Genomic DNA, 22212 nt, shown 5'->3' with positions numbered 1-22212 from the left:
TTGTCCGCGCACTGTTTCGCTTTCGCCGCGTGCGCGTTTTCGCATCATGCCATGAGCTTTAGGCCTCAGCATATAAGCATTTGACAGTATACAAGCAACCATTGTTGTGTGGGCGCCATCAGAGCTGTTCAAAAATAATTTGATGGTAGAGACTTCGATGCCTACGGGGGACTGTGATGTGCCGTCGCGACGATTCAATCTTTTTTTTCTTCTATATTCTTGAACTTTTCAATATTATTTCTCGAGTTGCGTCGCACTGCATGTTTATCGGTGTTCTCAGCGTGCGATTTCCCGCTGCTTCTTATTTGTAATCCAGTGCATTAATTCATAACACAAACATGACCATGTGCCATGCTTTTTTTTAATGTGCTTCTTACCGCTCCCTTTCCACTCCAGTGAACTTGCCAGTATCTATAGCATTTATAAGTTCATAGACCATACAGTCATGACCGTAGTTGGGCAGTGGACTCGGGCGATCATCTCAGTGCGCGTTTTCTGAACATAGCAGACCCGGCGTCGTGGCAGAAATCTTCCTTGCGTCTGTGCTTGCTGCATACCCGAGTTGTAGCCGATGACTGTGTGCCGGTTTTATGTTTCACTAGCCAGCTTCACGCAGCTTCTTGTCCTGCAGCTACGTGTGAATAAGGCTGACATCGTACGTCCGGCACTGCGTCACCGAGCAGTAGCCTACCATGTTGTGCGCCTTCAAAGGCAGCCACTACCTATTGTAGTGCTTTCAAGCGTTGTAAAGGAGACACTCGAAGCGGGAAAATCTCGCCACTAAATGAGGACCGCAACGTACGAGGGAACTTAAACTCATTTTCAGCTCGCTTCGGTGCTCTTGAAGCACCCGACGCGGCCGCCATGTCCACGTGATTCCTCATAGCACGTCACGCCGATGGTGGCGCCAGCTTTTTCAGTGGTGGAGCTCGATGCCAATTGCCTTCTAGTCCACTGTGAAAAGGCAAGCTGTAATGTGTGAACATGCTTCGCCTGCCCCTGCCATGCATGTGCAGTGGGCAGTCAGGATCATTCCACTTTTCTTGCATAGTGCCCACGAAGGGGACCTTCTCTCCCAGCCTTTGGGAATGATTCGCCTGCAAATGCGTGCTTGATCATTGATCTTGACAGTCAATATCAGTAACTTCTAGTTGCAGTTCACAGTTGACTCCATGTTTAAACTGCGTCTTGCTGTCAGCTGTCTGTTACTGCATAACAATGGTCATGTGTTCCTCATACTTGAAACACTTTAAGCAAAATGAGACAGGTTGGTCATAGATGTTTATGACCAACAGCGTTGCCTTCTAGTCCACTGCGAGAAGGCTTCACGTGCCCCTGCAATGCATGTGCAGTGGGCAGCCAGGATCATCCCACTTTTCTTGCATAGAGCCAACCTGCCGTGGTAGCTGAGTGGCTATGGTGTTGGGCTGCTGAGCACGAGGTCGCGGGATCGAATCCCGGCCATGGTGGCCGCACTTCTAATAATAATAATATTTGGGGTTTTACGTGCCAAAACCACTTTCTGATTATGAGGCACGCCGTAGTGGAGGACTCCGGAAATTTTGACCACCTGGGGTTCTTTAACGTGCACCTAAATCTAAGCACACGGGTGTTTTCGCATTTCGCCCCCATCGAAATGCGGCCGCCGTGGCCTGGATTCGATCCCACGACCTCGTGCTCAGCAGCCCAACACCATAGCCACTGAGCAACCACGGCGGGTGGCCGCATTTCGATGGGGTCGAAATGCGAAAACACCCGTGTACTTAGATTTAGGTGCGCGTTAAAGAACACCAGGTGGTCGAAATTTCCCGAGTCCTCCACTACGGCGTGCCTCATAATCAGAAAGTGGTTTTGGCACGTAAAACCCCATAATTTAACTTTTTAATTTTGCATAGAGCCCCTGAAGATGACCCTCTCCCCCAGCATTTTTGAATGGTTCACCCGCAAACACGATAGAAATAGGATTAGCTTTTTACAATCAATATCAGTGACTCCTAGTTGCGGTTCACGGTTGACTTCATGTTAAGGTGGAAGCTTGGGCATTGGTGATTCAATATCGACATGTGTGCATAGCGCAAAAGACGAGGGCTGAAGGAAGAACAAAAACACAGTGCCTGTGTTGTGTTCTTCCTTCAGTCCTCGTCTTTTGCACTGTGCACATAGGTCCATATTCAGGGTGTCTACCAACCGGGGAAACTGGGAATTCGCAGGGATTTTTAGTAGTCTGGAAAAACTCAGGGAAAACTCAGGGAATTTGTGCCTCCATCAGGAAAAAATAAGCTGTAATTTTATTGAAAGGGTCGAAAGTCGCGGTAATGCTGGCTCGAGTAACAGACAGGAATTGTAACGAATCGTCATTGATGCCCTGTCGTCGGCTGGAGGAGTTGCCAGTGTAGAGTCAACGACCGACTTTCCGGATTCCCGATAATTTGGACGGCTTCGCGGCACCACCACGTATCCCATAGAGTCAATGTATCAGAACGTCTGAAATTTCGGACGCAAGAACTCTTTGGCGTCCGATTTTCCGGACGTTCTGCATGACCGCAGGTCCGAAACGGCAATAATCAGAGCCACCACCGCTGCCATTTTGATTACCTCGCCGCCTTGAACCGGCGCTATCACACGCAGATCCGCTGGCAGCCATAGCCACCACTGCGGCAACGCTACGCCTAGCTTCTTCGATGTTCGCTATTAAGCTGCTTGCCGTACGGGGCAGTGTTTCTTCATTTCTCCGCTGTCAGCAATAATTTTGGCTTCGAAGCTCGGAAAGCACGACGCATTCCATAATGCTGGTTCCTGAAAGTTAGTTTTGTCTCAGTACAGTTGTGTGACGGAGTGAAGCATTAGCAAAAGTATTGCGGTGAAGCTTAAGCATAGGAAGGGGCAATTGTCACGGGACACAGTACGTATTCCTCAATTTTACATGCATGCACCCACCCTCTCCTGTCACAGTAGGGGCCCCACTATGCCTAATAAGTGTACTGACAGTCATTCAGAGCTTTTCCAGACGTGCCTGTGTCGATTTGAGCCCTTAAGAGCAGTAAAAGACATGCATTTATTTTTTCGGACTGCCTGACTTTTCGGAAGTTTTCGTGGCCCCTAGGGAGTCCGAAAAATTGGACGTTGACTGTAAACTGACCTTGAAATGCTTGTATGCTTGAAATGGTCTGTAGTGCGAATGCGCAACAGAAGGAGCATGAGAACAGAAAGGACCAACGCATTGAGGAATGAACGGGGAATGAAGTATGCGAGTGCTTCTTTGAAGGAGCCTGAGCTCAAAAAACACTCTTGGCTGACGCCGAGATGCAGGTGTCCCTCAAACAAACCAAAATAAACTCTTTAAAGCCGTGAAACACAACACTGAGGCGTCGTGTGCGAGCTGTATGTCAGGACAGTTGAGGTTGACTTATGAGCTGTTGAGAGAGACTCAATTGTGACAAAATTCGGGCCTCATACCACTGAGCTTGCTATCAGTTGGTATAAGTAGCTCATATTCGAAAATATTTGCTTCTGTATGCATCTCCTTTTTATTTGTATTTGAGAATGTCTGACTCAATTTGCAATTTCTTTCGAAGACATTTTATTTGCTGTGCATTTTACTAACCCCTCCCTTCTCTTCTTTTTTTTGAATAACATAAACACTACTCAGTATTAAAATTGGATTAAGTCGGTTCTTTTAAAGAAAATTTCTTATGCTTACGAAAGAGTGAGAGCATCGGGCGATATGGTTCCAGCCCGTCTTGACATAAAACATAGTTCTGCATCACTCAGGGAATTTCGCAAAGGCACTCGGGGAAAACCTGGAAAACTCGGGGAATTTGGAAATGTCAACTTGGTAGACACCCTGAAGCTTGCGTTCGCAGGGCCATGTTGTTTGGTGAACACTCCACCCACCACAAGACCTGTAGCAGAGCCCATGCGATCCACAAACTGCCTGCATGCATCCTGCGTAGTGCTCTTGCCCGCATGTATACCCTTCACAATCTTAGCAGGAACCCCATGAGTGCACAGGGCTGTCAGCACTATGCATACGGTCTATATGTTTGGTCCTCAGGCAATCAACTAGGGCCTCAAGTACCAAGGCCTTTGTGTTATCGCACAGTTGTTCCCTCTAGATTTCTGTCTTGCTGTATTTGTAAATATCCAAGTTTTTTTTGTTAACATTCTTTGCATACAATTTACTATCTCCTTATTGGGTTATGCGGTTACACATAGCTTTTAGAAGAGGGGCTCAAGCTGACTGGATTAATGCCTTCTCCTTCACCTGTGTTAATTTGCACCCTTATTCTAAAAGTGTCTGCACTCCTCTCAGTTTATTTTTGACAACTGTGTAATGTCTATTTACACTTTAAGTAACCTTGTACTTGGTTGCCAATTTTCTTGACCTCTTCCTCCGTTCTGTGTCCACGCTTTTGAAATACAGATATGTGTGCACTTTAGCCACCCATTTCTTTTCATTCATCTTCCTACGTTTTCCTTCAAAACAAATTTTGCTCAGTGCTTCTCTATCTTCAAAAGAGTCCCAGTCCATGCTAGTCTGCGTTGCCTCATTGTGATTTCACCATGGGACCCCAATACCAATAGGCCCATCGACCTTTGATCAATTGATCTGCTACCAACCCGAAAAAGTTGTCTTATCCACAGAATTGAACTTATGAAAATTAGTGCTAGCACCATTACTCCTTTCCAAATTCCTCACACAACCTCATATTTACTGTAGCCCCAAAGTGCACTACAGTTAAACCTCAATATAACGAAGTAGGTAAAAATCGTCAATTTGCTTCCTTATAAAAATTTTTTTATATTGAAATTCGACCTTTTATGTAAATAAGTACAGTCACCCATCGATTTTTCTTGCATGGGAAGAGGCCACAGAATTTTGCAAATTATCGAGCAATAAAAAAAAATCAAGTTTGAATGAGAAAACAAATCATTTTGATGAATTTAGGAATCGGTGACGAGCGATACAGCTTCTTGCCGCGTCGACTATATCTTCATATAGGTGGTACAAAAAAAGTGGAGCCAGCCAGGCTTTCGTGTGCACTCCGCCTCCATGGCTGATAGCATCGCCTGCACTGGGGCAACACTATTATAAAAAGTGCCGGCAGCAGAGAGCGAATGCTTCGTCTGCCTCTCGCTCCAACGAGTCACTGAAACTCGAGATTACACAACCTCCAATAATAAATGCACGGCAAGAGAGCCTACATGATGCCACGCCATCTCGGCACGCCCACTCTTTCCATACGTGGCAGATTACCTCTAAAGCAGTGTGCACGGCTGCACATGCGCTCAGCCGCGCTTACAACCATGCGTAGCCACGGCCGAGACGCGCGCCAGAAATTGCGAGCACGCCAACTTACAACCCCGCCCCCTCCTGGCCTTTGCGCCCTCTTGATCGCTTTCCTGCGAGCTAGCTCCCCTCCCCCTCTTTCCCTCTGCTCACGCAGGAAGGCAGCACTCTTGAAGCCGCCATCTTGTCTCACCCTCGCACAGTGTTGGGCTGCTGAGCACGAGGTCATGGGATCGAATCCCGGCCACGGCGGCCGCATTTCGATGGGGGCGAAATGCGAAAACACCCATGTGCTTAGATTTAGGTGCACGTTAAAGAACCCCAGGTGGTCAAAATTTCCGGAGTCCTCCACTACGGCGTGCCTCATAATCAGAAAGTGGTTTTGGCACGTAAAACCCCAAATATTATTATTATTATTCACCCTCGCACACTTTCACTCACAACTAAAGCACGCGGGACGCAATAGGATCCTAGTGCACTGGGACTTTGTACGGAACATGATGCAGCTCCAATTCAGCTATCGCTCTTGTCACGCCATGCGCGATTTCAGAGGTGTGCTTACAAGCAGCCGCTTGGGATTCAGTAGAGAGTTTTAGATTAGGGGACGCAAGCAGCTTGCGTACGCAAGACCTAGGGGCCACGTTACTGCGCATCTTGCATACACAAGCCGCTTGCGCCCCCTAATCTAAAACTTCCTAATCATTTCATCTGCATGCAAGGAAGCTTCCATTTATTTTCTCGCCATTCCTTTGCCGCACAAGCGAAATTTCGTTGTATCAAAATCGCATACGAAGTTCGCTATATTGAGGTTCTAAATACATGGTGTGCTGTGGACAGGTTATGAAAAGTTATACCTGTGTCACACGGGCACATTTGGAAGGCCTTCCAGTCGACGGCCTTCGAAACGCCACAACTCTATCGACTCAAAGGAGTTGTCGCGCTGCTACACGGCACTTTTGAAAGGCCGTTGAGCGGTTCAGGCGTTACTCGCAAAATTGTGTGGCGCTGCGGATCTTTATTTTCGTTTTCATGTCACGAAAAGTTAAACAACATTAAAACCTCTTAAAAGCCCTACAATTTCTTTTGTTTGTTTATACACAAACATTTGTTTATACATCGCCATACATATATGTTTAGTTTTCAAGTTGTTGAGTAGCGAAACTGCGGCAACGCTTTCGCCGCTCGATGCGGCCGCCGTTTTGGTGTGTGTTCGCACATGTCAAGTGGCAAAAATACTTTATTGAATAATTAATAACACTCATATATAGTATTTTTAGTGCATTTTGGTTTGATGCTTTTTTCTAACCGTGAGTACGAGCACACTGTGAACGAGAGGGCATGTACGCGCTGTTTCCGCTTCCGTTGCTCAAAGGCCGTCGAGATTTCGATAGAGTTGTAAGGTGCTCCGTTGACTCGATAGACTATTGACTCGACGGCCTTCGAAACGGCCCGTGTGGCAGCTCGAACTTGACCTTTGAGTCAACTGACTATCGGTTGGAAGGCCTTCCAAACGCCCGTGTGACACGGGTATTAGACACTTTGATCATTGTTATCATCATCATCAGCCTATTTTATGTCCACTGCAGGACGAAGACCTCTCCCAGTGATCTCCAATTACCCTTGTCCTGCACCAAGCGATTCCAATTAGCACCAGTGAATTTCCTAATTTCATCGCTCCACCTAGTCTTCTGCCGTCCTCAACTGCGTTTCCCTTCTCTTGGTACCCATTCTGAAACCTTAATGGTCCAATGTTTATCTAAGCTGCGCATTACATGACCTGCCCATCTCAATTTTTTTCTTTCAATGTCTACTCGTTTTAAGTGCTGTCCGAGGTCGTCAGAACGCCTGTGTAGTTTGCCTAGCCAAGTTCACGTCTGCCTGTGCATGCGAGAATTCCGGAACTACAAGGCCAGAACCGCTTAGAAATCATTCTATATTGAGTTACCCCTTGCGATCAGCTAAACCCATCTATTGTGTACAAATCGAAGAAGTTTTTAGGCGTGTGGGGCCATCTGCGCTTTACTTGTTGGCACTAAGGTAGCCTTGCCCCTTACGGGTTTATCTGACTTAGCTATGTCGAATGCTCAGTTGCCATAGTCCGAAGTTCAAATCCTTCTGTAAGACTTTTTTTCCCCCTTACGATAGTGAGATTGAATTTCACCTCCTCTAGTGACCATCTGCAGGCTTGGAGTGACGCCTGACACCGGCAAAAGATGCCGAGAGCGAGTGGGGCTATACTAATACAAGTACAACTCAAGTAGAAAGGCCCATTTAGCTTAAACAAACACGCTCCCTCACCAGAATAGGAATTGTTATCCTTGGTGCAGTATTCAGCCACCGCCTTCCTGATGATTCCTACAAATACTTTGTTAGATTGAAAATTTTGTTATGTTGAGGTTTAACTGCATTTTCTTTGAACTAGGGTCTGTATCTGAGCAAGTTGGTTCGAGGACATCTTAAGGCAAGTAAAGCGCAAATGGACAGCGGAAAGAATTAGGACATCCTCTATATGTCCTCATTCTTAATGTTGTTCATGTTTTATTTGTGCTTTACCTGCCTTAAGACTGCTCTACTTACTTATTTTATTGACTTTGCTTGTGCTTTACCCATAAAGCCAACAAGGCATTACAGTAAGTAGGGGGGCTTTCAATTCGTAAAACACCATTTTATTTGAAATATAAAGCTGTTTATAGTAAGTGCCAACTGTGCTGCATCGTGCACTTAAAAAGTGTATTAAAGGCGTAGTCATTACGAAAGTTCTGTGTGACAAACAATGCCTATAAACTTTGTAAACATTCCTTGGACATCTAAACTTTCATGCAATGTGCATCTGACGTAATTTTGATGGGTGTTTTATGAATATCTAAAAATGCCTGAAGCATATAGTAAATGGATGTCCAGTGGATATCTAAAATTTGGTCCCATTGTTATCCCATAGATATGTTCCTCTTTATGTGTTCTGCATGTGCGTACAATGTATGTCTGTATGGCATCCTAGCTTTTGGGGGTATTTTAATGGCTTGTTATGTGATGTGTGTTTCCTTCGTGGGTCGTTTTTCGTGCAGTTAAAAGAAACGTCTTAAGCTATGAACCAACTAGCCCGCCGTAACGTCCTATTATTTTAATCAATCTGGCACACATTTTTTATACTTCTGAATACACTTGCAAAAAGGCTTAGCATGTTGACAAGTTCAAAGATGCCACAGAAACCATCACTTTGTTCTTGAGAAAGCATGCCACTGACACTAGCAATCAAAATCCATGCTATGTCTGCACTTGTTTGATTCAAACAAAGGTTGCACTTTGCCTTACCAAGCGAAACTGTCCAGATTTTCAAGAGCTCCACATTGGGCAGCCAAATGTGTGGCCTCACTTGCTCTTGGAACAAAGGAAACATAGTAATGCAGACACAAAAAGGGAATTTTTTGCTTGTTGTGTCAGTGTGAATGCAGAGAATGTTATCTCACTGACTGCCACATACATTTTAATAGCATATGAATCTGGGAACATCTTTCCATACTTTACGAATTCTTCATTGGGTGATGGTGAAGAACTTTGTTCGCTAGTGCGAGTTCCTAATTTTCTTAAGGCCATTAAATTTCTTGATAAGACTTAATAGCTCCACTGGCATGTTTATTTTAAGCACTTCCTGACAGACTAGGTTTTAGAGCTTTCTCAGGTATGTGGAATATCTTGTGACTGGCCCTGATAATGGCTTATTTTCTTTGACAGGGCGGCACTGGCTACTCAAGCACCAACCTCACTCTTGATGCCAAGGTCAAGAAGCCTGTGATGACTGTGTGAGGCAAGAGCATACTATACTGGACATGTTTTCGTTCACATTTTGCAGTGTGCACCCACCTGTAAAGTTTGAGTAACAAATAAATAGAATGAAACTAGATTGCATATTGAAAGCTGTCTTCACTTTCATCTGTGACTAAATGACGAAGCTTCTCCTCACTGAAGCAGTTTTGTGGATTGTGTTTAGCATACACCTTATCAAAAAGGGTATGAAGACTAGATAATTCCTCCACTAAGATTGCAAGCACATTTGTGTAATGTTAATCAGGTAAGCCTCAAAATACTTGTGGCAGTGTGCCTGGTTTCATGCAAGCATTAAAGAAAAAAAAAAGGCGTTTCCATTCCTGGCTTCTGCAACTGACATCAGTATAACAGGCAAACGCTGGGCATACACGACTTTCTCCATGACTGTAAATTTGAAGTCGCTGTAGGACAGACGCTCTCTGCACCAAAGAAATCACAAGTGCCACAGGGCACAGTGTTTTCAATCCACAACCTGGTAATGATGCCACTGTGCTATCACCTGACTGAAATGCTCGAAGGTGGCTTCACCGTGTATGTGGATTATGTCCCACCTTGGCATATTGCTGATTGGCAGTTGCCAAACCGTGTGCCCTTTGTCTTGTGAATAATGTGAGGTGCCCTGAATAAAGGTGCTTATTGGTTCTGTCAATTGAATGAGTTTGTCAGGCTTGCACGAGTGCGAGCACTACACTGATGAAGAGGGAAAGTCACGCTTGGGGGCACATCGGCCACATCATTGTGCACCATGAGAGTGACTGGCCTCACTGAGTCGCCTTAGAGTTTGCAACAAGGTGCAGTATAGCCACCTGACTAACACGGCTACCAATATGGATAGAGGTACTGTGAGTGGTTAGAACCTACAACACAACTAGAACCACGACAAAAACGAAACTATTTTTATGTTTATGACAGTGCCAAAGAATATAAAAGGAAGGATGTGCGAACAAGTTGTCATAATAAAAAGGAAATCGTATCTATTTCTTGTTACCAGGCAGAAAAACAAAAAGTTGGGATAATGGGCCGTTCAGGTTGGATGAAATCGGGACACTTACTTGAGAGTCGGGACGACTGTCCTGTTAAATTCAGTACCTCCATCTATTCCTCGAAGTGCCGATTAAGCTGAGAGCTCTTATGCAAGGCGGTGTGAAGTTTCCAATGCTCCTCTTCATCTGTCTACACCGCCCTCTGTGACGAAGCTTTAGTCCGTGCACTGCTGCCAATAGCAAAATTCTAATACAAAATCTAATAGCCTATGGGTTATTGACACCAATGCAGTCTATTAGGTCTGTTAGTGTATTAGTCTAATAGACATATTGGTTTATTAGTCTAATGGGTCTATTAATGTGCTAGTCTAACAAGCCCATTGGTGTGAAAGAAAAAGTTGCAACGCATCAGATGCAGAACGAAAAACAGGCGCAGCTGCTAAAATTGCTAGAAGCATTTATTAGCACAGCATGTATTTTTACAGACTGCTCTTTCGAGATCTTCATCAGGCCAGGAATCTTGATTGCCAGTGTTTTTAGTCCACTTCGACCAGAGGACATCCTTTCGAAGAAGTGGTTAAGAAAGAATCTGGGCAGAAAAATACACACATACAAAAACATTTAAAAGCAGGTCTGCTAGTTCCACCACTAAAAGTTTAAGCTGGCAATATTTGCTTCTAAACAGGAATAATTTATTTCATATACCTCACAGGCTCCAGAAGGAGTATTGCGTGAGGGGGGCGGTACAGGTAACACTTGTGGAGCAATAACATAATTTTTGTTACATAAATATCAACAGAACGAGAATCAAATTATAAACAAAGAACGCGAAATAAAGAAAAATAAAAAGAAAGGAAGATAAACGAACAGTAGTTAGCTTTTCAGTATACAGTAAAAATGTTAGGACACAGTTCGATATGACAGCTCGAAATGTTCATCATAAGGAAAAATGATGCCACCTGACATGACAGAACAATTAGCACGCAAAAGCAGCATAAGATGTTGTATGTGTTATATCGAAACACTAGGCAATAAGAAGCAACTCTAAGCAGAAATCTTGTGCAGCATTACCGTATTTACTCGCATAATAATTGCACTTTTTTGTAAAAAAAAATTGATGTGAATTCAGGGGTGTGATTATTACGCAGGTTAAATTTCCCACGAAAAGAAACATTTTCTTTTTTCATCCCGCATTTGCTGCAGGATGACAAGCAGGTGGCTGCCGCTGTCAGTGCAGTACACCAAAACAAAAATGGTGGCCGGCGGAGCAAGCCGAACGCATTTTTTTTCTTTTCGTAAGTACATTACGCGCATTCAGACAGTTTCTTCCGCATGAGTAATGAATAGTATTGTTACGTAGGAAGACACCGACGAAAAGCTATTTACAAGTATATTTACTAGGCAATACGCCGCAGTTGGCCAAGAGGCGACAGCCCGCGCTAGCTTCCAATCGTCGTCGTCGTTTTCACACTGCTCGCCTTTTCGTGATCGCACATATTGTTCCGTAGCACTACCCCCGGCTGCAAAAGCGCCGTCCCGGAGCGACTAAAGATCGGACTCGGAAGCAGTGTAGTAGGCCTTGTGCCTACTGACGTGCACGACATCACTAGATGCCAGAGGAGAGGACGAGGTTGAACCCACAGGAGCAATTGCGTAAGTCACAGGCGTCACCTGGCGCAGCACGCGGTAGGGCCTTGTGTATTGCGAAAAGAGCTTCTCTGAAAGTCCGACGTGACGAGAGGGCGACCACAGGAGCACGAGCGTACCAGGCGAAAACTGTACGTCACGATGGCGGGCGTTGTACTGACACTGCCGAGTGGTTTGTGAGGCAGTCAGTCGAGCACAGGCGACCTGGCGTGCATGGTCGGCGAGGGCGATGGCGTCGCGCGCAGACTCGCTTGTTGAGATCGCAGGAGGAGGAAGTGCCGTGTCTAAGGGCAAGGTGGGTTCGCGACCGTTCAGTAGATAAAATGGAGAAAATCCGGCGGTGTCGTGCCGGGAAGAATTATACGCCAATGTTACGTAAGGAAGGGCAATATCCCAGTCGTGGTGGTCTTTGGAAACTTACTTGGACAGCATATCGGTAAGAGTACGGTTTAACCGCTCTGTCAGGCCATTGGTTTGAGGATGGTATGAGGCAGTCAGTTTGTGTTGAATGGAACAGGAACGCACAATGTCAGCGGTAATTTTCGAGAGGAAGTTTCGACCACGGTCAGTAAGCAGCTGTCGCGGGGCGCCATGAAGCAAGATAATGTCACGCACGAGAAAGTCCGCGACGTCAGTGGCGCAACTGGTAGGGAGAGCCCGAGTGATAGCGTATCGGGTGGCGTAATCAGTCGCGACGGCTACCCATTTGTTCCCAGAGGATGACGTGGGAAAGGGACCGAGCAGGTCTAATCCAACACGAAAGAATGGTTCCACAGGGACGGTGATCGGCTGGAGATGACCGGCAGGTAGCACCTGAGGTGTTTTTCCGACGCTGGCAGGGATCTCAGGCAGCAACATAGCGTCGAACGGAGCGAGCGAGACCAGGGCAATAGAAGCGGCGGCGGACGCGGTCGTACGTGCGGGTTACCCCAAGATGTCCTGCAGTGGGTGCATCATGCATCTCAAAGAGCACAGTCTGTCGTAGCTGTTTTGGCACGACAAGAAGAAGATCAGGGCCGTCAGGGAGGAAGTTCCTTCGATACAGAATGCCGCCCTGGAGGACATATCGGCGAACCGATGCGTCGAACGGTAGGTGTAGAGCGCAGACGCTCGATAAGTGCTCGCAGCGATAGGTCTCGGTACTGCTCATCGGCGATGTTAGCGAAGGCAGACACAGAGAAAATGCCATTGGCGCTACTACTGTCGGCGTCGTCAGACTCGTCGACCGAGTAGCGAGACAGGCAGTCAGCGTCCTTGTGTAGTCGGCCAGATTTATAGGTGACAGTATACGAATATTCTTGGAGGCGTAAGGCCCAGCGACCAAGTCTTCCTGTAGGATCTTTCAGTGAGCATAACCAGCAAAGCGCGTGATGGTCTGTGACAACGGAAAAGGGTCGGCCATGTAAGTATGGGCGGAATTTCGCAACCGCCCAAACTAGGGCCAGACACTCACGCTCAGTGATGGAATAGTTGCGCTCCGCCGGTGAGAGGAGCCTGCTGGCGTAAGCGATAACACGGTCGTGGCCACGCTGGCGTTGTGCCAGTACCGCTGGCATCAGTACGGACTTCGGTAGGCGCAGAAGGGTAGAAATGGGCCAGAACGGGAGGCGTTGTGAGAATGTCGATTAGATGTGAGAATATAGAGGCCTCGTTATTGCCCCACTGGAAAGGGGCGTCTTTTTTCAAAAGCTCGGTTAGTGGTCGTGCTATGGCCGCGAAATTTCTCACGAAACGGCGGAAGTACGAGCAAAGGCCGATGAAGCTGCGCACATCCTTGACACACTTCGGAACAGGGAAGTGTGCGACAGCATGGATCTTGCCTGGGTCCGGTTGCACTCCGTTCGCGTCAACGAGATGTCCAAGGACGGTAATCTGGCGACGGCCGAATTGACACTTCGATGCGTTGAGTTGCAGACCGGCTCGACGAAAAACGTTCGGTCTGATGAGAGGCGCTCGAGGTGCGTAGCGAACGTTGGGGAGAATACGATAACATCGTCCAAGTAGCATAGGCACGGGAACCATTTGAAACCGTGAAGAAGGGAGTCCATCATGCGTTCAAAAGTGGCAGGGGCGTTACATAGACCGAACGGCATCACTTTGAATTGATAAAGACCATCGGGTGTTACAAAAGCAGTCTTCTCGCGGTCGAGATCGTCCACGGCAATCTGCCAGTAGCCGGTGCGAAGGTCAATAGAGGAGAAATAGCGAGCACCGTGGAGGCAGTCAAGGGCGTCATCAATCCGAGGTAGGGGATACACGTCCTTTTTGGTAACCCTGTTAAGGTGCCGATAGTCCACGCAAAAGCGCCATGAGCCATCCTTCTTTTTGGCCAGTACAACAGGTGACGCCCATGGACTACATGACGGTTCAATAATGTTTTTGGCAAGTATTTTGCGAACTTCCGCGTGAATAACTTGACGCTCAGCCGGTGACACTCGATACGGGCGGCGATGAATAGGAGGGGCATTGCCGGTATTAATGCGATGTTTGACAGCTGTAGTTTGGGCCAAAGGACGGTCGTTAATGTCAAAAATATCGTGGTAGGAAAACAGAATGCGGTAGAGTTCACGAGCGTGCTCGGACGGCAAGTCGGGCGCAATCATTTTCTCTAAGTCAGCGATGGTACAATTTGCCGACTGCGATGGTAGAGGAGTATCGGATGAAGTGTCGTCTACTGCAATGGATGCTACTGAGTGATCCTCGAATGAGCTAAGCTGGGCCAGAGACATCCCGCGTGGCAGCACTTGTGTCGTCAAGCCAAAGTTGACCACTGGCAGGCAGACGCAATTCGCCGTAGTAGATGAAACTGTATGAGGTACTGTGATCCCGTGTGTAAGGAGGACGTCTTGCATAGGAGCCGCGATGTAGTAACCGTCGGGGACTGGTGGGGATGACACAAGGTCAACGTAGGTCAGTGCCGAAGGTGGCACGCGAACGAAGTCGACGGAACTGAGGCGACTGGGGTGTGGTTCAGCAGGATCCAGAACAGGCAGGTCAAGGCGGAGAGTACTGGCGGAACAATCGATGAGAGCAGAATGTGCGGAGAGGAAGTCTAAGCCGAGGATGATGTCGTGGGGACAGTGGGCGATGACTGTGAATAGCACGGTAGTGGAGCGACCGGCGAAGGAGATGCGGGCGGCACACATACCAATTACAGGGGCTGTTCCGCCATCGGCGACACGGACAACAGGCATCGAGGCGAGCGTGATTATTTTCCTCAGCCGGTTACGAAGGTCAGCGCTCATTACCGAAAAATGCGCCCCAGTGTCTATGAGAGCAGATACAGGAACACCGTCGACTTGCACGTCAAGAAGGCTCAGATGAGTGGGCAACGTGAGGAGAGGATTTGGCGGCGTAGGGAGCAATGCAGCGTCACCTCGAGACGCTGCATCGTCTGGTTTTGCGGCTGGGAGCGGCGTCCGAAGGGAGTCGGCGAATAGGAGCGACGGGGCTGGGGGGAGCGAGATTGTCGTCGGTGAGGCGAAGGCGAACGAGAATAGGGGCGGTTCGGCGCAGGAGAATCGGTGGCGGCATTATCTGAGCGGGCAGCATAGGGACGAGAAAGGCCACTTGGGGGCGAGAGTAGGCAGTATATGTAGACTGGTTCAGGGAACTCCAGCGACTGCGACAGTGCCGAGAAATGTGCCCAATTCGATGGCAGTGAAAACAAATTGGCTTGTCTGCAGTGCGCCATTCAGAGGGGTTGCGGAAACGTGGTGGGTAAGAAGGTGCGGGACGGGGTGGAATCGAAGAAGCCGGGTGGGTATCAGGGCGATGGGCCGAGCAGATGGTGTGAATACCCATGTTGGCGAACTCCTGGCGGACAACTGCCTGGATCAGGGAAACAGTGACTGCAGGTGCATTGGAGGGGCTGGAGTCGAAGGCAGCCGGATAGGCGGCCTCGATCTCACGCCGGACAATCCTGGTAACATCGCCAGTGTTGTTGGGATGAGGAGCGTCGGCAAAGGAAGATGTCGCTGGGGTGTTGGGCAGACGGGCAAACTGTTGGTCGATACGTCGGCTTTTAGCGAGTTCAAGGCGGCGGCACTCTTTTATAAGGGCATGTTGTTAAATACGAGCAAGTTGAAGGCGTCATCAGCAATGCCTTTGAGGATACGAGAGACCTTGTCAGACTCAGTCATGTGCGCGTCAACTTACGGCAGAGAGCCAAGACGTCCTGAATGTACGTGACGTAGGGCTCCGTTGACGTCTGCACACGACCGGAAAGCGCCTTCTGCGCGGCAAGTTGGTGACCGTAGGGGTTGCCGAACAAGTCTCGAAGCTTTTGCTTAAGCGAATCCCAACTGGTCAGCTCATCTTCGTGCGTCCGATACCAAACTCGAGGTGTGCCACCGAGGTAAAAGACTACGTTGGCAAGCATGATAGTAGGGTCCCACCGGTTATTGCGGCTGACGTGTTCGTACAGGCTGATCCAGTCATCGACGTCTTCCCCATCTTTTGCCGAGAATACGTCAGGATCACGGGGAGCGGAGAGAGTGATGTAGGTCGTCGAAGTGGCAGCAGGTGTCGGAGCCGGCGGAGTCGAGTTGTCGTCGCCGGGCGCCATGAAGGAAGGCTCGACGTACCGTCCACTGCGAAGCTCCGTGACGAGGTACAGGGAACGTCCACCTCCACCAGATATGTTACGTAGGAAGACACCGACGAAAAACTATTTACAAGTATATTTACAAGGCAATACGCCGCAGTTGGCCAAGAGGCGACAGCCCGCGCTAGCTTCCAATCGTCGTCGTCGTCTTCACACTGCTCGCCTTTTCGTGATCGCACATATTGTTCCGTAGCAATATCGTTAATATCGACAAGTCTGTGGCAGTAACGCAGCCATGTCCACTTTGACGGGACAGAAACAGAGATGGGCGTGCTTAGCTGCCAGTGTTATAGAAACACATGGTGGGTATGCTGCGGAAACTGTGGCATTTGTCTTCACTAAGGGTGAGCGAATATCCTGGCTGTGTTACAAGCGTCGGTGTATGAATAGGGTACACTTCTAATGTACCAGTGTAAACATGGCGACTATTGTTGCTGCTCGCGATTAGTTGCGTGCCCACGAGTGCAGATGAGAAGAATCGAAAGGTGCCCTTTATGTTGTTGTTGACCACAACCATTATAACGCCCACAAATAATAAAGCCAAGGCAAGTTTGGTTGTAGCTTTTTTTATGAAAGTGTGGAAAGTGATGAAGGGAATAAAATGGGGCATCTGCTTAAGAATGCTTGGTGCTTGCAGACTGCTTGGTATGGGGTCTTGAAGAGTCGCGCAGCATTTGACAGCATTCGACAGATGCTAAGTGCGATCATCAATAGCTAGACTTGGCACACGACATATCGCTGTGGGAAGTTTCGGGTGCGATCATTACACTAGAAAGAAAAAAAAATGGAATTTTGAGAACAAAATTCAGGGGTGCAATCACTACGTGAGTGCGATCATTATGCAAGTAAATACGGCAAGTGTTAAAACACATTGGCGGGCTAGTTAGTTAGAATCCATGATAGAGTGTATAAGAATGACTGGACGAGGACGTAGAAAGAAACGGATACACAGAGACAGCGCTTCACTTTCAACTATAGATTTTATTTTCGCATGCATCGATGTATATATACTGTTTGAGTGGAAACAAATGTGACAAGAAGAAAACAACATTCAATGGTGTATATTATTAATATTTTATTATTTTACAATACTGCACGCTCTCATCGGGCTCACGCAGGAGGGGTTACAACGTGGAAAACAGTAAAAAAAATATGAAGAAAGTGAAACTAGTGTATCCAAAACAAAGAGCATTAGCACACACAAAAATGAACATACTCGATAAATATATACTCTCTGTTTAAATGAGCCGTCCGGGAAGCAGGAGAAACAGCGTTTACCATAAGAATGCATCTACAGAGGCTGCATATGAAATACAGGTAATATCACCATTCGAATTCCAGATTCTCAACACTGTCAATAAATGCGTTGGCAGATGGGCAATTTACGGCTGTAGAGTGTGGTATGTTCCAATGGGAAATGGCGTGTGGGAATAAAGAGTACTTGTGAATGTTATTATGGCTGGGATGGTGTCGTATTGATTTATTATGATTGGTTCAGGCAGAAAGTCTGAATGGCGCTTGAATGTATGTTGCTTGTGGTATTCGGTAAGAGTCGCGAATAAGCAAGTGTAGAAATATTAATCTGGAATTCATTCTACGTTGAGCCAGTGATAGAACGTTAGCCTTGACGCACAGGTTCGTAATGCTCGTTTGATGTGAATATTGTGATTATATAAATCTCAATGCTAAGTTTTGTATGCGTTCTAGTTTCTCGGTTAAATACTTCTGGTGCGGGGCCCAAATATATATATATATATATATATATATATATATATATATATATATATATATATATATATATATATTATTTATTCATTTCGAAAATGATATACAAATACGAGCCTGCCCAAGCCAACAATGGGCTTGTGGGGCAGCGCTCGGCAGAATGGAGCAAGCCAGGGAGCGGCACAGTAAATCAAGTATGTACAAGACTCAAAATAAAACTAAAGAAAGAAAGAAAGAAAGAAAGGGAAGAAACCAAATTACACATACAAATCAAAAATATAAGATTTAACTTCTTTCCGTGTGCTGGAAGATAAAACTTTATCTGGCAGGTCATTTAACACATCAGGTACATAGAAGGCACGGAAACGTTTGCCATATCTTGTCCGTACTCTTGGTAAGGTAAAGCGGTCGCGTGTACGTAATGCTCTGGCGGGGACATACGGGAGGCAGAACTCATTGTTCCATATATATACACAAGGATTACCGTTTCTTTGAAGAACAGCCTGAACGAGGGCATGTGCGAGCATGAAAAAAGACTGGAATTGTTAGTAATGTGCACACCATACATCACCGCCCGAATTATGGATTTTAGAAAAGAATCAACTTTATTGCGCGAAAACACTGAACAGAAATAAAAAGAACAGATTCCATATCTCAGCACACTGTACGCTAATGCGTATGCTATTGTTTTCCTTACGTAAATTGGGCATAGTGCTTTAATAGAATGCAGTAGGCAGGCTATTTTGCGCAGCCTTTCACAAACGTTAGCCAGTGAGTGTTTCAGGACATGTTAGAATCGAAATGAACACCGAGATAATTGACACTTGAGAGGTATGGAATAGGAGAGCAAGAGCAATTGTTACACAGAGGAGAATGAAGAAACAGTGGAGTGATGACAGGAATAGATTTCAGCGGATCGTGAAAACATACTAATTTAGTTTTATTCTGGTTAATAGAAATTAAGTTTTTACGGTACCAACTGATAACATTTGTAGTGTCAGTTTTTAATTCAGCCACGGCTTGATGGTAATTAGTATGACGAGATACTAAAAGCGTGTCATCTGCGTATTGAAACACCCGACAGCGAAAAATTGCTTGACGGAGATCATTAACGTACAAGTTGAATAAAAGGGGAGCTAAAATCGACCCTTGGGGAACTGCAGCGCTCAACTGTGTAAGTTTGCTTTTAATATTGCCGAGAACTACTACTTGAATTCGACCGTGCAAATAATTCTCAAGGAAAGTTAGAAAAGGCCCTCGGAAGCCATAGCTATGAAGTTTACAAAGTAAAATTTCATGGTTGACGGAGTCAAAAGCTTTTGATACATCTAGAAATAATGCACAAGCGAATGCACTAATTTCAAGAGTACTATTAAGGAAATCGGTTAATTCATCTAATGCTAATCTAGTGCCACTCCCACAAGTAAATCCGTACTGATTAGGCGACATTATGTTGTGTGCATCAATGAAGCTCTGCATTACGTGAAAAATATGCTTTTCAAGTATAAGAGCAATGCACGAAAGTATCGAAATTGGCCTGTAGTTTGTGACAACATTGACCTGTCCGCTTTTGAAGAGAGGAACTACAAGCGCTTCCTTGAGGCCAGGCGGTATTTCTTTTGTGGTTATAATGTTATTTATAATTGCTAAAAGAACATTCTTCAGGGCCTCGAAATTTCTGCAAAGGACGTCCACAGATACACCATCTAATCCAACCGACTTGTGGTGTTTTAAGTTAAATAAAATATAGCGAATATTATCCTCGGTACACTCAGGCAGGAATGCAGAGTCAACTACCGATTGTGGCATACAATAACTAGCCGTATCACCGGACAAGCTTGCTGCAGTAGACGAGAAAAAGGAATTAAATTGGTCTGCTAACGTTATAGATGGTGGACCGAAATTCTTCGCAATAGTTTGGTATGCGCCTTTCCGGGGACGACCCCTTAATTCGTTAACCACGGACCAAGTCTTGGACGGGTTATTTCTAAATTCAGAAAATTTACCTTGGAAGTGCTGTCGCCTGGCACCTCTAAGCACAGCAGTGACTTTATTGCGAGCCATCTTATAAGCTTCACGAAGATACTGATTATTAGGTGAGCGCCGACAACGCGCCCAGGCTAGTTCTTTTTCAGCTAACGCGGTTAGAGCATTTCCATTTATCCACGGGCATTTCGGCTTTCGTTGCTTTAAGACGACTACGTTTTTGCAAGAGTGCACTGCCTGCGTATAAACGGCAATAAAAGATTTATACAGGTGACTGGCAGGAACTTCTGCTAGGAAAGATTTCCAGTCGTAGCCTTGCGACAACGAGTCCAGCTTTCTTTTATCAATAACCTCTATCTGTGATACTGGGTTGTTAGCCGCAGCATGCTGAGACGATAGAAAGCTACACCCAACATAGAAGTGATTGGATAGCTTTTGCTCAATAATAAACGGAAGTACCTGGTCGTTCTCAGTGCGAACGTTGACGTGATCTATGCATGAAGACACAAGCGATGTACCCAAAATTTCGACACGTGTGGGAAGGTTGATAATAGAATCTATTCCAACGTCAGCAAGCGTGTTCAAGTAATCAGCTACAATGTGTCGTTCTTTCTTCAGCACGTCAATGTTAACATCGCCTATCATGCACACGTGACCAGATGGAAAAGCAAGTAGATGCAATTCGTCCACAAACTTTCTAACACTTTGATTTGGCGGCCTATAAATAGCGAGCAATGTGATGGCAAAAGATCGTGTGCGAATACGAAGGGCTAGCGATTCAGCACTTGTGAAAATTATGTTCAGAGGACTTGAAATTCAACAATTTTTAATGAAAATGGCAATTCCACCGCCACGGCCGTCCTTGCGCGTCAAAAAATGATTGTGATAACCTTGGAGTTGAAAGAGACCAGTATGTTCCTGCCCAATATTAATTTCAGTCAAGACAAAAACATCAGCTATATCACGTACTGCACCAGCGTGGACACAAAATTCATTCCAGTGCTTGCGAATACTACGCACGTTTGCATGAAAAACAGTGAATGTGCCTTCACCTGGTTTTAAAAGAACAGAAAAAAGAAGGAAAGTCTCGAAATTGTTCGCACGAAGCCACGAATCAGGAAAAAGATTACAACAGACAAAGCAGAGGATAGAAGGTGTCAGACTAGCCGAGACAAGTCACAAGGGCTCATTATGCGCACAACTGGGTCACCCTCCTTCTTACGGGCATAAATTTCGCCATGTTTCACCCATACGAACTTGAAATCGGCCTCTTTGGCCTTAGTCTTTGTCTCCCAGAACAGTTCTCTGTTGTATTTCGTCAAGTTTTCGACAAAGAAATCCGAGGGCTCATTTTTCTTCGCCAGAGATTCCAGTTTCTTTCGCTTTGCCAGCCAGCTGTCACGTATGCCCGCCAAAAGGAAGCGCACTAAAACTGGAGCTGTTTTGCTCTTCCTGGGCAACCGGTGCACAGCTACTACGTGACCTGGCAGGAATGAATCAATGCCCAGTTGAGCGGCCAGTTCAGCAACAGTAGTAGTCAAGTTTTCACTAGGAAGTTGGGGTAGGTTATGAATTTCGAGGTTTGAAGACCTACTATACTGTTCAGAGGTATTTATTTCTCCTCTAAGGTCTTGAATGACAGCTGCCTGAGAAGCGACCTGATCCTCAAGTACCATCACCCTAGAAGACAATTCAGTGACCTGTTTCTCTCGTGTTGCTGATCCTTTCAGCAAGGAATCATATTTATTTGAAAGAAAGTCAAGCGAGTCGTGTATTTCCTGCATTTTTGTTTTCACTACTTCGATCTCGGACTTGAGGCACAACAGTTCGTCTATTTTCGACGGAACCAAGGAAAGAGATTCAACTTTCGCACGAATAGAATCCAGCAACGATAGCTTTTCAGCAATAGCTGTTAACTGGCTAGAACTGCCTTGGGAAGAATCCGCTGATCTACATGTTTTACACCGCCACTTTTCTCTCTTTTTCGGGCCCATCGACAAGAATGTGCCTTCAGCCACACCTGAGCACTCTTGACCGAGGTGATACAACGATGCACAGTTAGAGCATTCCATGCACCGGTCTTCGCCGGCAAAATCAACCCCACATTGAGCACAATCTTTTCCCTCCATCACACATGCGCACAAGAGAAC

General features: G+C 46.2%; 1 protein-coding gene and 1 long non-coding RNA gene across 3 annotated transcripts in view; one reads left to right on the top strand and one right to left on the bottom strand.

The window, feature by feature from the left end:
• LOC139057673 (nitric oxide synthase-interacting protein) overlaps window positions 1–9196 on the top strand; it is a 141639-nt gene extending 132443 nt beyond the window's left edge. Inside the window, exon 8 of the mRNA XM_070536371.1 lies at window positions 9023–9196. Within this exon, the coding sequence (XP_070392472.1) occupies window positions 9023–9094 (72 nt within the window). The 3' untranslated portion in view covers window positions 9095–9196. The remainder of the gene's footprint in view (window positions 1–9022) is intronic.
• Window positions 9197–10538: 1342 nt separating this feature from the next.
• Window positions 10539–16459, bottom strand: LOC139057052 (uncharacterized). 2 transcript variants are annotated; one of them, XR_011512552.1, is made up of 2 exons: window positions 16143–16459; window positions 10539–10687 (listed from the first exon to the last, which is right to left on the bottom strand). It is a non-coding gene; the product is annotated as an uncharacterized lncRNA (long non-coding RNA). The 2 variants fall into 2 exon arrangements; XR_011512551.1 differs by lacking the exon at window positions 16143–16459 and adding an exon at window positions 11497–12632.
• Between the last annotated feature and the right edge of the window lie 5753 nt (window positions 16460–22212).

Source organism: Dermacentor albipictus, chromosome 3 (genome assembly GCF_038994185.2).
Source record: "Dermacentor albipictus isolate Rhodes 1998 colony chromosome 3, USDA_Dalb.pri_finalv2, whole genome shotgun sequence".
In the NCBI taxonomy this organism is placed as follows: domain Eukaryota; kingdom Metazoa; phylum Arthropoda; class Arachnida; order Ixodida; family Ixodidae; genus Dermacentor; species Dermacentor albipictus.
This window is presented reverse-complemented; position numbering and strand designations above follow the sequence as displayed.